We start from the raw sequence: 14,856 nt of genomic DNA on the forward strand, positions 1-14,856 counted from the left end.
AACAGAGCTGCATGAGTTTGCCTGTTTGTAGTGTGCAAACAGGCTAACTTATTGAAGAAAAAACTTTTTTGTTGCTATCAAAATTGACTAGTTTCTTACGAGCAGCTGATGTCAAAGCATTTTGACGTAGGGGCCGTGCTAGGTCTACTTGAACTATTTAATTCATGTTTCTAGTTTGCAGCACCATTTACCTATAAAGTCTGCCCTCATAGGTAAAGCAAGCTATCTTATTTATACCATTAATAAATTAATGAGGGCTTTTAAATATGTAAATACAATAAAACCTGTGAAAGCCAGAACCTGTATAAGGCAGAAATCTGTCAGAGAATGAAAACTCAAATATTTGCCACCAAAACAAGCAATAGAAAAGTGATAAGACTGCACCTTACCAATGCAGAAAACTGTGAGACCCAGAAAAACGAGGCAGTCCTGTCAAGTTCTGGTTCCCACAGGTTTCGCTGTGATTTGTATTTATCTGTACTCTTTTTGGAATCCTGGTGGTGCAGTGGTTAAGTGTTTGGCTGCCAACCAAAAGGTCGGCAGTTTGAATCCACTAGCTACTCCTTGGAAACCCAGTGGGGCAGTTCTGCTCTGTCTTATAGGGTTGGTGTGAGTCAGAATCAACTCAGTGGCAACAGGTTTTTATTTTGTTTTGGTATACTCTCTTTAAGCCGTTTTAAAAATGAGATTGTTTTCTACATTTGGCATGAAAAGCAGCAGAGAAGAGTAGAAAGAACAAAAACGGAATGTCAGTAAACCTAAATTGGAAACCCTGGTGGTGTAGTGGTTAAGGCTACAGCTGCTTAACCGAAAGGTCGGCAGTTTGAATCCACCAGGCACCCCTTGGAAACTCTAAGAGGCAGCTCTACTCTGTTGTATAGGGTCACTATGAGTCGGAATTGACTTGACGGCAGTGGTTTGGGTTTAGTTTTTATATTTGTTTGTGAACTTTTCCTAAAGTAAAAATTTAACATTGTCATCAATTTCTTCTTTCTTTTGCTCCTCCCCAGCCATAAAAATAAGTTCAGAAAAAAGATAGTTTTGTTATTTGAATTAGCAACATTCTAAACATGTTTCTTTAGAAAACTGAAAAGAAAATAACAGCGTTTTTACCATGAAAATATACTTTGTCATTAGATTTATAGAAGCCTTGCTCAGGAGAATCAATTCCTGAACCTCATTTCTGCTAACACAAACTTTTTAAAAGCAGAGGTTAACAAGAATGAGTCTCGAGGAAAAAAGTTAATACGACTTGGTATGCAACTCATGTGTGGTTATTTGGGTGGTACTGGGGATGGAAAGTAGAGTTACCTTTCTGGTAATCTCAAGTGTCCAAGTGGCAGTAGACTCGGGAATCCGGAAAAGAAAAGGGGCATGGGCCACCTATTCAGGGGTGGTAGAACTAGCCATTAGCAGCTGAAGAAGATTGCATCTGATGCTGTGCAGCCAGTTGTTCAGTGATCAGATAGGATTTCTCAGTAGCTGGTAATAGGTACCAGGCACAGCAAGCAGAAACAGCTTCAGGGTAGCAGCTGTGAGACAATGCTCTTCGGAGCAACAAAAGCAAACGAGAACAATTAGGATGTAAGTGAGTAGAAGAAGAACTTTTATTTTGTGCTTTTGAAATGCTATATATATTTGCCTACCAAAAAAAAAATGTTTTATTTCAGGAAATGAAAAATAATCCTGTTCATTTAATCACTGAAGAAGATCTGAAACAAATCTCCATTTTAGAAAGCATTAATACAAGTAAAAAGGATAAAAAAGATGAACGAAGAAGGAAAGCAGCAGGTAATGAATTATTATTAACAGGAAGATTCAAAGAGGAGTTTTTCATTTATTGCAGTGAACTTTGTACTTACCAGGACTTCTGAAAGGCCTCTTATTTTCTTGGTTCACTTTTGATTTTTGGGACTTCTAATATCAACCAAATCTTTTGTTAATTAATTAAATTTTAATTATTAAAATGTAAATATAGGTGATTACTTATTCTATGTTTTCTTTTATAAAACTAAGTTAATATCATGATGTTACCCATCTATCATTCTCATCTTCTAAGTTCCAGCCCAGTAGCTTTTTTTCTGATTCTCAAACTTGCCAAGCTCTTTAAGGCTTCTGCACTAGCCGTTCCCTCTATCTTGAATGCTTTCCCTGAAACTTCAAGTAGCTGGTCCCTTTTTGTCACTCAGAACTCACTTAAATGCCACTTCCTCAGCGAGGTCTCCCTAGCTACCCAGAAAAGTAGCACAGCCCCTCTCCATCACATTTTCTTGCTAGTTTTATTGCATAACCTTTATCGCTGTGGTGTTTTATTGTTTGGGAACCTTGTCCGTCTCATTTATTCTTGTATCCCTCTTGCCTAAAGCACTAGTTGGCATATTTTAGGGCATTTCCCAAGGAAATTTTTTTTTTTTTTAATTTAGAGTCTTTGGAAATTTTTCTAGGTAGTACTGGTATACAGGTAACTTGGATTTGAAAAGTAACATGATTTTTTCCTACACTTTTTATAGTAGGAACAATTTCACTAATGTTATATCAAAGTTAAACTAGATACTCAGCATTTTTCATTAATAAATACAGCTACATTGGCTTATGTTATAAAAATTTTAATTTTTAGTTGCTATGGGAATTCACTCCCTTTTTTCTCAGGAAGTTTCATTCCTCTGCCAAAACCTTTCTTGCCAAACCTTGTATTTTGAAATTCTTCCCTGTTTTTCTGGGAAAACAATAGTAAGCAACAAATACTATAATAAATCATAGTAATATTTACAGCTATGCATATTATATCATGTTACTTGAAGATATAAATTCACCTTAGTCAATCGGCTGCACTTGTGCCAGTATAACTAGTCTGTTTTATGTCTTCTGAAAGTGAAAGATTGTCTGGTATTTTGTTCTCGGTGATGGTGCTTTTATATTGTAATAATTACATTGTATGGAAAAAAAAGAAATTTTTTTTTTTTTTTATGGAATAATGTCAAATATGGAAGTCCTCCCCACAAGAAACTTACCACCAAATGTAAAAGCAAATTCACTTTTTTCAGTGATAAAAGTGGAAGATAAATTAATAGAACATTTAAATATAGATTATGATAAAATCTAGAATTTAGAAGAGGCTGTTAATAATCACTATTGAGAAAACAAATCTTTTGTGAAGAAATGTAGTGTCAGTATTTTTCAGTGTTTAAATGGCATTATTGGATAAGTGTTTTATCTTTGTAGAATAGATACTTTAAAGGTCTTTTTTCAACGTAAATATGTAATAGTAAAGAAATAGCTCAATAACATTTTAAACTTTTATTTACAGTATTTGAGTTTGTTTCATGAATTATATTTTTCTAGTCTTTATTTAGCTAGTAGGTAATTGACAATGATATTTTTCAACTTAAGAAATTTAATATTCACATTCAACATTTATTGAGCACCTGTTATGTGTCAAGGATTGCTTTAAGCCCAGGGATACAAACATTAATGAGAGACGTACTCCTTGCTGTCAAGAAGCTCATAATCTGGTTGGGTGGTGGGTGAATCAGGATGTCTGCTGTAATCATGGACAATCTCGTAAGCTAGAAGGCACAAACAAGTATAAATTTGTAAAATACCTTTTTAGAAGGAGATACTGATTAAGCTGTGATAACAGAGATGCTCAAATGAGGGCACATTTCTTTTGAGAAAGATAAAAGGAGGATGTGAAAACATGAAAGAATAGATTTGTCCACAAAAAGTCCAGACATAGCTACAGAAAAGATGTGAAATTAGAGGAGGGGGAATGTATTTAGAATGGGTAGGCTATCTAAGTAAGTTCCTTATATTCAACAGATTTCATATTTATTGATTTTTTTTTTATTGATTGACTTTACTAAACTTTTAATAAGGAAACACCAAGTTTAAAAAGACTAAATATTTCTTATTTCGCATATTATTTTTCTGCCCCAAAGTTAAATATGACAATTCAGTGTCATTATTTTCTAAAAAATGGTAACTTTCTGCTCCAAAGTTAAGTATGACAATTTAGTGTCATTATTTTCTAAAAAATGGTAACTTAGGTAATATTAACTGAAGGTTTTTAACTGAAGTTATTTTCCACCAGAGGGCAGTGGAAGCGTGAAGGGAGGAGGTGGCGGCAATGCCAGAGAGTACAAAATTAAAAAGACAAAGAAGAAAGGAAGAAAAGATGATGATACTGATGATGAGTCTCAGTCATCACACCCTGGTTTGTATTTTATTTTACTCTTCTTTTGTGTGTGTGTGATTTTTTTTTTTTAACATGTTTTCCTAAGATGCATGTAATAGTCCTTGCCTTACATGGTTCCAGTGTGCACTAACTTTTAGTTAGTACAGTTCAGTTAAGTGACACCAGTCCCCAACAACACAGTTCAAATTTCAGTTACCAGGGTGTAATAAATCTTGAGTAATTGCATAAAGCACAAGCATTGCTCCTAGTTTGGCAGGGCACGTCAGAGTCAGTAACAACCACGCTGCTTCTGTAACGCTTGTCATCGTTCCAATGATAAACCCATATAACCCATGACATTTCACAAAAATGGAGAGTCAGATGAGGGAATTGGTCAACAAAGAAGAAATTGCAGTAAAGGAAAGTGGTAACACTTGGAATAAAATTTGAATAAAACATAAATGGAGTTAATGAAAGGAATAGCTGACCAGGAATGGTGACACGGTGCCATTCAAGAGGCTCTTGATACACAGCCAGAGGAACTTCGTGAAGGCAAGTTATCAACGTAAATGAGGAAAGTGGTCGTGACAGAAAGGCTGCAGATATTCCAGAGCAAGTGACTCCAACAAAAACCTCACTTTAAAGGAACTCTTGGAGACATTTTACAACACTGAAAGGCCGAAGGAAAAAGTGTTGGGAACGGATCCAGAATTGGAAAGGGATATGACAGTTTGCAAGGTAGAGGGGAGATGCTTGTGCCATATTGTGAGTTAAATGATGAGGAATGCAACAAGCACCGTTCAAATTATCCTTGATAAGTTTTTTAAAAAGAAATAAAACACTTTAATTCTCATTGTTCTAACGTATTAAATTGCAGTGTACTACTTTTTTTTTATTTCCTTATACACTTATAACCAACAGTAGGAAAACTTTTAATGTTTTAACAAACATTTTTAAAAGGCACAGAACAATCATAATTTTTTCCATTGATTATTAAGAACACTTTGCACAGTTTCAGCTTGCACGGGCATCTTAATGGTCCCTCACTACTGTGCGATGCTTAATTAAAACTAGATTTCTGCGAATTTCAATAAGAAACATTAATTTTATACATGTTTAATTTTTATGGTAACATTTAACTGGTTGGTTACTCATATCTAAGAGGGAGAATTAATCATAGGAACCTTCTTTTTTCCTAGACTTGTGTTTGGTTACATTAAGTGTGGGAGAGACATCTTGTTTTTCTGAATAAAATTATGATCTTTAACTTTTGTTTAAAAAACTTTAACCTAATGAAACCATGATACCTCCTCAATCTCTAGCAAAAGGGGGGAAAAAAACCTACAAGTAATAGGTTGAGATATTTCACCGCTTCTGTGGAGTTCATTACAAATAGGCGGCAGCTGTGAGGTGCACACATGGACTGGCATGGTTTCAGCTGTTACTGTCCTACTACTTGTAAAGCACAATTATTTAAAATCGTCTTTCATCTGTCTTAAGATAGGTAAAAACAGCTACTGTACTTGTGTATAAAACAATATTAATTAAAAAAAAGAATGTAGAAACTGCTAGCTCTCCCCTCAAATAGGAATAAGAGACTATCTTATATGAGTTTTAATTTTTCATTGATGAATGAATTTCCCTGTTCCCCACAGGTACTAGTGGTGAGGTGAAAGGACATTTTAATAAAATAGCTCTCTAATATCTCTCATTTTAAATAATAATTAAATGAGGCTTGTGATACTTTTGTGCGTAGATTATGGAGAAGGGCCAAAAAAAATAGTAAAACTGTTCTACCTAAAAAATGTTTAAGTGTTCAGTGCTGTTGAAAAAAGGTTTTATTGTACTCTCTGAAATGGGGGATGAAATTGAATTCTCAGCTATAATATAGGATCAACTCAGTGTGAAGGATTACTAGAAAGAAATATAATTCAACAACTTGTAAAATGCACGCAGGAAGTGAATAGGGAAATCATAGACTATTTGGTGTGGAAGATTAGGGACGAAAGGCACATCAAAGAAAGGAAGGATAAAACTTGCCTACCTATTATAAAGCTGTGACCTCAACTCCTTACATCTTCATGCATAGTGAAATTTGATATTTGAGCTATTTTTTTATTTCTAAGTTTTAGCGTTTAGGATTAGTAACCTAATTTAGCTGGAAATAATCACTTTTATACCTTTACAGTCTCTAGTGGGAATATTGTTAGCTTTATCTGCAACCCATATTTTTTCAAATAAATGGGTAGGCATGTTATTTCCACAATTATTTCCATCACAGCAAATTTTCCTTGGTATCAAATTATTTTTGTTAAGAGCAAAAATAAATTACGAGTGTAAAATTATGAGATTTTTTTTTTTAATCTCTGCCTTTCTAAACAGGAGACAAGATTTAGCTTATACTGTTCTACAACTAGAGTTGTAGTTCACATGGTTAAAATGACTATTCCTGTAGATCTTAATGTAAATTCCAAGAATGATATGATTTTAATATTCATTTTTACAAAAAAGAAAATTCTGCCTATTAGTCATTGTTTAAGAGAAATTGCTCTTTTTCTAAAAGATTTCCAACTATATTTGTATCATCCAGGCAAGAGGGAAAAAAATTATCTTTTTATTATTTTCTGATTGACCCATAAGAAAACAGTCATTTTTAAGTGAAGTTAGGAAATCATCACTCAAAAGAAATATCACTATATGCTATTTAGTAATAAAATAGTAAATAAATACTAACACAATTCTAATAAATAGTAAAAAACTAGTAATAAAATTCTTTTTATTACTATTTGGCATATGACAATTTTGTGGACCAAAAAAATTAACATCTGTCTTTCTAGTAGGCAATGAATCCATCAGGTTAAATACGTTAGTGGGACCTTACTTACTTCTTTTTTGTTTGTTTCCTATTGCTAATGACTATTAAAGGAAAGAAGAAGCCAGAGATCACTTTTATGTGCCAGGAAGAGATTGAAGATTTTTTAAGAAAACGCATACAAGATGCCCCCGAAGAGTTTATTTCTGAACTTGCAGAATACTTAATAAAGCAAGTATAGCAATGTATTTTTTTCTCTTTTATGGTAGAAATTCAGAGGGTTATTAGATAAAATTTTCACCAGAGATCATAGAAAACTTTTATTTTAGGTGTTTTCAAAATTTAGAATTTAATCTAGCCACCAAAATTCCAGATTTTGTTTACCTGCAGAGGCAATTCAGTTGACATTTGTTAAGTGCTTTGGACAAGGCAGTATGGGAAATAAATGACAAGAACCTGGCCGTGATCTCATTCACTGATTTTGCAGTCGAGGAGAAAAATACCAGTACTGGTCACTAACTAGTCTCTTCCATAGCATGAAGAACAACATTTAAAAGGAAGAAAAGACCATGTTCTATCTTAATTCAACAATGGTAAACAGTTTTTACTTTGGTACTGTTCTTATGTGCTATCAAGTTTTACTTTTGTATTGTTGTTAGGTGCTATCAAGTCATTTTCTACTCATAGCAATCCCATTTTACAGGGTAGAACTGCCCTATAAGGTTTTCTTGGCTGTAATCTTTGTGGAAGAAGATTGCCAGGTCTTTCTTCCAAGGGACTGCTGGGTGGGTTCAAACTGCCAGCCTTTCTATTAACAGTCTTGCACTTAACCATTTACGCCAGCAGGGCTCCTTGTTTTTACTTTTAGGGAGAAAATAAAGTAAAAAACTGACCTCAGAGAGAATAGCTATAGACTTTACTACTTTGTAAATGAGCCAATCTAAATTTATTTTATACAAAATCAAAAGAAATTTTGAGTAACTTGAGCATTACTAACCTGGTCCTCCCTCATGTTAATCCACGTAGGTAAGCTTTTGTAAATGCAATGCAGGAGCCCAGTGAGTATAACTTTTAGTTTTTAGGGAAAGAGCTTTAGTAGTGAGAATTTTTTTCTTTTTTTTTAAGTGACTATTCTTTGTGCATGAATATATTACAGAGTCATATTTTCATATGTGAAAAAAAGAAATAGTTATTACTAATCATCTTTTAGAATATACGTTATCTTTTATTAATTTAAGTTATAATTCCTGAAAATGGACAGATTGGTAGTGTAGTGTTCTCCAGTCGACTTGATGATAATGGGTTTGGTTTTTGGGTTTAATATTCTCCAAGTTGCCTTTAAAAATCTGTTTTGAGTTGTAGAGTTTTTGTTGTTGTTCTTGTTGTCTTTAATGCATTAACTTTGGGTACTTTAAAAACTGAGAAAAATCATCTGTTTAAGTTATAATTTCTGGGATTAGGGGACAAATTCTTAGTGAACTATTTTCTAAATCTTGTTTAAAAAAGTAGAGATATTTTCTTGAGCTTTATTTTCATAGAAAAATTTCTTATCAACACAAATCGCAGTATGTTCTAATAAACTAATATATTTTTCTTGTGCACAGACCTCTTAATAAAAATTATCTCGGGGTAGTACGTTCAGTGTTCCTGTCTTCAACTTCTTCTGCTACTGGAACTGGCAGAAAACGCACAATCAAGGACTTGCAAGAAGAAGTTTCAAACCTATACAATAATATTAGATTATTTGAAAAAGGGATGAAATTTTTTGCAGGTATACTTAATACTATTTTTTCATTGATTTTCTTAATTTCCTTGGAGTTTATTTTTAATAAAGGACCTTTATCTTACAGATGATACACAGGCTGCTCTCACTAAGCACTTGCTGAAGACAGTTTGTACTGATATCACTAACCTCATTTTCAACTTCTTAGCTTCGGATTTAATGATGGCAGTAGAGGATCCTGCAGCCATTACAAATGAAGTATGTTGTTGATGTTCTTGTCACTCTTGATGTGTTGTGTTTTGAAATCTGAGTATGTTTTACTTTTATTCCATTTGAAATAGTACAGAAGGAAAATAAAAGATGAGAGTTTTTAGGGGAAAAAATTGAAACGATTTTTAGGTCACTTCAATTTTAATATAATGTATATACAGTTGCTAGCAGAATTGGTAATATAACCAGTTGATTAAACCAATCCTAATTACTTGGGAATAAACAGTTTTGTTTTGTTTTGTTTCTAATGGTGTTAATATCACATCCCTTTTTCTTGCTGAATTGCGAGTCCCTTAATAACATTCTGGCCAGATTCCATAACTTTGCAGACATTTTTATGTAGTAATACCATCTCATTTCAATATTTAGACTAATTCCAGTTCATTCTTTTAAGTTCTAATCTTAAGCGGAATTCAGAGCTCATCTCTTCCATTTTTACAATTTAACTAAAACTATGGCTCCCAGTTGCTTTAAAGGGGAAAGGTGTAATGTGACCCTAAGATAACAACAGTGACTCCTTCTCCTCTGCCTCGTTAATTTCCTAGGTCTTCTTAAGGTTGGAGATACAGGAAAAATGAGGGAGGCTTAAGTGTCTTCATGTGACTGGCTGAATGTCATTGCCCTTGATCCTAGGTCAGGTCAGATAAGTCTAACGCATGTGGCCACTGCTAATGTGGTGTTTACCACATAAATGGTACAGTTTGGTGCCTTGGGGTATTATTTAGTGTCACATGACTGTCATAGTAAGGACCTCCCTCCAATCCCTCAAACAGAGATTCATCTATCTCTCCCTCCTACTCCAGCAAAGTACTGGGCTACTTTTCTCTTTAGCTTGATTTATGAATCCCCAGCTGCCTGGACATTTCCATGTCTCCTGCCCCTGTGCCAGCCTCTGTTACAGGAAATATATGAAGTCCTTTTCCATGCTCTTCAAGGTCCACAGGATTGGTGTAGAATGGGGGAAGGTAGGCAGTAGTCTCCCCACCCCCATCCCCATCTGCCCCCTAGGGCCTGCTGGCCAAACCATTTCCAGCAGCCTCTTCCTTCAGAAATTTTCCCTAGAAGCAGCTATCGGACTTTGGTCAAGAGTGTCACCAAACTTCGAGGGACACATGTATGTGGAGAAGGGTGCTGAAAAGGTTCCACACACGATGCAGCATAAACAAGTATCCAGCCATGAAACAAGAACCCAGTCTCCCCATCTTACAGACATCCCTGATCTTTTTGTGTGGGGGGCCCTCACTTGGTATTGGAAAGAGAAAAACACTCTCTTTTCCCCCTCCCCTATGAAAAAGAAAAGGCCGTAGCCTTTTACCCCCAATACCGTACTTCCCACAAGGTCAGTGGCCCTCTTTCTAGTTCTCATCTTACATTGCTAGAGCAGGATGGAGGAGTAGGGCTGGATCTGGCCTCTGTGCTGACTGGCAATTGGCTAACTCTGATTTTATGTTTCTAGTATGTATTGTTTCTATTTCTAGCATATTTTTGTACCTAGTTTGAGATCTAAAATCCAAGAACAAGAATAAATTCCATGCCGCCATATTGTTATAGTAATTTTTTTTTTCTTCATCTCATATCCATCGCATGTCAAAGGCACAATGCCAAAAAAAAATTTTTTCCCCTACAGGTAAGAAAAAAGATTTTAAGTAAATTATCAGAAGAAACCAAAGTAGCTCTCACAAAACTCCATAACTCCCTGAATGAAAAGGTAAGTAAAATTTGATTCTATTTAGATATCAGGGCTAGAGGTTTGTGTTATAAAACCTTCAAGTAGATTTTTGTCAGAATGATCGTAAACCAAACTTAAAACTACTATTTTGCGTTCAGATAACTATTTTGGAGGCAGGCAAAGGGAGAGACGAAGGCAGGGTACTTTACCCTCTTTAGTCCTAAATTGCAATATTCGATTTAATGACAGTGACCTTTTTAAAAAAAAAAATTTATTTCGGGAGTTAAACAAACACACACACACAAACGCGAACAATCAAAAACATTAAATGGCTGTTTTTCTTAGGCACTAGTATAAAAAAGTAAATTATAGTCTTAAATACCTTTTCAGAGCATAGAAGATTTTCTTTCTTGTCTGGATTCTGCAGCAGAAGCTTGTGATATTATGGTGAAAAAGGGAGACAAAAAAAGAGAAAGGTAACACTGCATTTAATCTCTTGTCATTGAATCGATTACAACTCATGGCGACTCCATGTACGCAAAGTAGAACTAAGATTTTCAAGGCTGTGGCTTTTCAGAAGTAGATGACCAGGCATCTCTTTCGAGGCATCTCTGAGTGGGTTCAAAATGCCAACCTCTCAGCTAATAGTTTATTGCTTAACCATTTTTGTGCCACCCAGGATCTCCTGAATTAAATCTATATTATTAATTTATTTGACATTTCTTTTATGAAATTTGAATTTGACTATCTGAATTTTGTGTAGAAAACTGTTGTATCCAAATAGCTGTCGACCTTCAAGCATATGCAGAGTTTTAATGCACTTAGGTGTCCTCTCTGACCCTTCTTGTTAGCGTACCAGAATTCCTTAATCCCATAGTTGATCAAGTCCAGCAACTTTTCATTCACCATGGGGCTTTCCGTTTATAGGAAACCTTATCTAAATCAGTGCAGATCTACTTGGGCCCCAACAGCTCAAAACACAAAGCGTACTTTTTGTACCATTGCTCTACAGCTTCGTCTATTGTTTTCTAGCATACTAGTCTGTCCATGAAGTTTTGGGTTAGGTGTGTGTGTGTCCGATATCTAAAATGTCTCTTACAGTGTTTATGGAAGTAGATAATTACAGTAAAGAAACTAAAGAATACAGAGGAAAGACTTCAAATTGTTGAGAACTTGTTAATCATGATGTTGCATTTCTGTGAATCTATTTTTGTTTAGACAGATACTGTTCCAACATCGGCAAGCACTGACAGAACAGCTCAAAGTCACGGAAGACCCTGCTCTTATACTGCACCTCACGTCAGTCCTGTTATTTCAGTTCTTAACACACAGCATGCTCCATGCACCTGGAAGATGCGTTCCACAGATCATTGCTTTTCTTAACAGTAAAATTCCAGAGGTATTGCATAGTCAGTACACTTGAAACTTCTAAAGCTTTTAGATGCTGCATATTTTGTGTGGATAGATGTGAATCATTGTGAATACTCCGCGGCTCCCAAGAATGCCAACAGTGAATTAGGGGATTGATTTTCAAACCTCGAGAATATTGATTTTAAATAGCTCAAGAACCTTTCAGGATCCTGTAAGATACATGATAAAGAATATTCTGAATTTAGAATTAAGCCCTGGAAAAGACACAGTGTGTCAGATCTTCCATTTCATTTTATCAGCTTATTCGGGTTTAACCTGTCCTTCAAAGAGCAGCTCAAAAGTTTTGTCCTGCACAAATTATTCCGAGAATTCTTTTAAGTGAAAGTAATTTGACTTCTTTGAATGTCCATATCACTTCATTTTTCATGATAGAACCTAGCTAAGTCAACTTACATTAAACTGATCTGTATTCATGTTTTATGTCCCTTGAACTGTATATTCTTTGAGAGCAGGGACCTTGCCAGAATGGCTTTCTGTTTACATGACCAGCATGTTGTAAAGATGAGGACCATCCATGTGTATTGGTTGAACAAATCCTACTTTAATAATCTGCTCTTCAGAAAGTTAAGTCATATTTTCTCGTCTCTTTTCACAGGATCAGCATACTCTTTTGGTAAAGTACCAAGGTTTGGTTGTAAAGCAGTTGGTCAGTCAAAATAAGAAGACTGGGCAGGGAGATGATCCCTTGAGTGATGGACTAGACAAAGAACAAGAAGATATCACCAATACCACTCGTAAAGAGCTTCAGGAGCTTTCTTCATCCATTAAAGACCTTGTTCTCAAATCCAGAAAATCTTCTGTAACAGAGGAGTAATGATCTTTCCCTTTTATATAGTAAGCATTTTTTCCCAAAGTTAAAGGTGAGTGGTTACAAAATAATTCATTAAAGGTGAGTGGTTACAAAAAAATTCAGTTCACCAGTCCCCACCTCTGTAAAGCCCCTTCTCCTATACACACAATTCAGTTAAAAATATGAAATTTTGTAAATAGAATTTTCCATAGAATTTTTTTTTCCACATTATAATTTTAAAAATTATACAATTCAAGTTTATTTTGTTTCCAGATGTTGAATTTGAGTTAAGAATAAAATTCCTGATACCTTTCATTTCTGGGAAAGGACTCATTTGTTCTGTTATTAGATTTCAAGTGACGTATTTATACACATGAAGCAGAAGCTTAAAATGTGGTTGTTTAAAAAAAAGAGGAAACATTCTTAGTGTTAGAAATGAAAATAAATCATGCATTTTATTTTGAAATACATAAGAAAATTAATGGAGAATGCTTGAATCTAAAATACAGAAATTTATGAAGTACTTTTTATTTTATTACTAAGCCCTTGCCCTTTATGCGAGCAGATAGGGGCCCCATCTCCCCCACAGGAGAAAACGTTTACATGGCTTGGGAGGTCAGGGATGCCTTTACAGGTGCAAAAGAATACCAGCAAAGTCAGCGCTTGCTATACTCTATTCTGAAACAAGCTGTTAACAAGAATGAGAGAAGAAAATGAAATTTACTGATAGTAGGTACTGAATATAACATTTTAACATTGAAATAAGATTTTTCTTTAATTGACCCAGTTTGCATTTCCAAATTTCACTTTTTATATCAATAGTTGTAAATACCAGTGTAATAAATAGATGTTTTTTCCAATGGTAGGGGAATCTATAAATGTATTTAAATCTTTGGAACCTTTTCTTCCAACAATGAAAACATTTATTAAAAAAAATAGGTATTCTTATTTTCTAAAGATTTTTAGTTAAAAGTAAATTAAAAATAGTTCTTGGGGTAGTTATTTGAAACCTAGCAATTTTTTAGCACCAATTTATTATTTATCAAAACAGGAACTTAATTGATTTGAATATAATAGTAAAATAAATCTCAAATATTAAAAATACTATTTTACATAATTCCTCATATGCCATTTAAAACTCTAGTTTATATTTTAAAATGTTTGAATCTACTTCTGTCTGTTACAAACAAAATATCCTGACAGAAAATAATTGCTGACTAAGCATTATTATTGTTAATGCTAATAGTAATATAATATTAAATTAAGGAATTTTTTTCAATCGGTTATTTTCTACTTACACATTTTCATATGGCCAAAGGAAGAAAAATGGCAAATCCTCTGTGACCATAAACTCCAATTAGTTTTATTTATTTGTTTATTCAGCTTCCAAAATATTGAACACACAACCTTTTTTTTTATTCAACCTTTCTTTAATAACCTTATTATTTATAATGTTTCAGCAGATACCAAAGTAACCAATATGGTATAAAATATTAATGGTATGTCACTGTTCTAGATCATAGTAGATAAATAGATGATTTTTCTGTCTTTGTTGGCGTTAAAATTTTTTCATTTATCAAAATGGTTTTTATTTTTCCACAATAGTGAATAGTTTTTATTGTTGGCTTTGTAAATAAAATTATATAACTGATCATATATGTAAAGATTTAATTTCATTAATAAAATAAAAATTGTTAAATATTTACTGTAATCTTAATGGGCAGAGTTAAGAATGTTATTTAAAATAAAATTGCCTGTTCTATTTTATGCTACTTTGAGGCTTCTATTATTTTATCTAATACAAAGATTAATTAATGTGCAAATTACATGTAATGTGTATTTATATTCTGAATTCTCTGAACATTATTGTAGGATTTTATTTTATTTTTCTAATGAGTTACATAGATCTTACATCTTTCATTCCCTGAAAGTTTGCCATTCATGAACCATTTCACCTTAGTCATGGCTCAACTAGCAAGATTTCAGC

The 14,856-nt window shown here is 33.9% G+C and overlaps 1 protein-coding gene across 1 annotated transcript in view; it reads left to right on the top strand.

The window, feature by feature from the left end:
• The window catches only part of UFL1 (UFM1 specific ligase 1), a 35,090-nt gene extending 20,480 nt beyond the window's left edge, over positions 1-14,610 (top strand). Inside the window, exons 11-19 of the mRNA XM_049897491.1 lie at positions 1,671-1,791; positions 4,091-4,213; positions 7,100-7,217; positions 8,591-8,757; positions 8,837-8,967; positions 10,607-10,687; positions 11,039-11,124; positions 11,867-12,047; positions 12,675-14,610. Of these exons, the coding sequence (XP_049753448.1) occupies positions 1,671-1,791; positions 4,091-4,213; positions 7,100-7,217; positions 8,591-8,757; positions 8,837-8,967; positions 10,607-10,687; positions 11,039-11,124; positions 11,867-12,047; positions 12,675-12,893 (1,227 nt within the window). The 3' untranslated portion in view covers positions 12,894-14,610. The remainder of the gene's footprint in view (positions 1-1,670; positions 1,792-4,090; positions 4,214-7,099; positions 7,218-8,590; positions 8,758-8,836; positions 8,968-10,606; positions 10,688-11,038; positions 11,125-11,866; positions 12,048-12,674) is intronic.
• The last annotated feature ends 246 nt before the right edge of the window (positions 14,611-14,856 follow it).

This window comes from Elephas maximus, chromosome 1 (genome assembly GCF_024166365.1).
Source record: "Elephas maximus indicus isolate mEleMax1 chromosome 1, mEleMax1 primary haplotype, whole genome shotgun sequence".
In the NCBI taxonomy this organism is placed as follows: Eukaryota; Metazoa; Chordata; class Mammalia; order Proboscidea; family Elephantidae; genus Elephas; species Elephas maximus.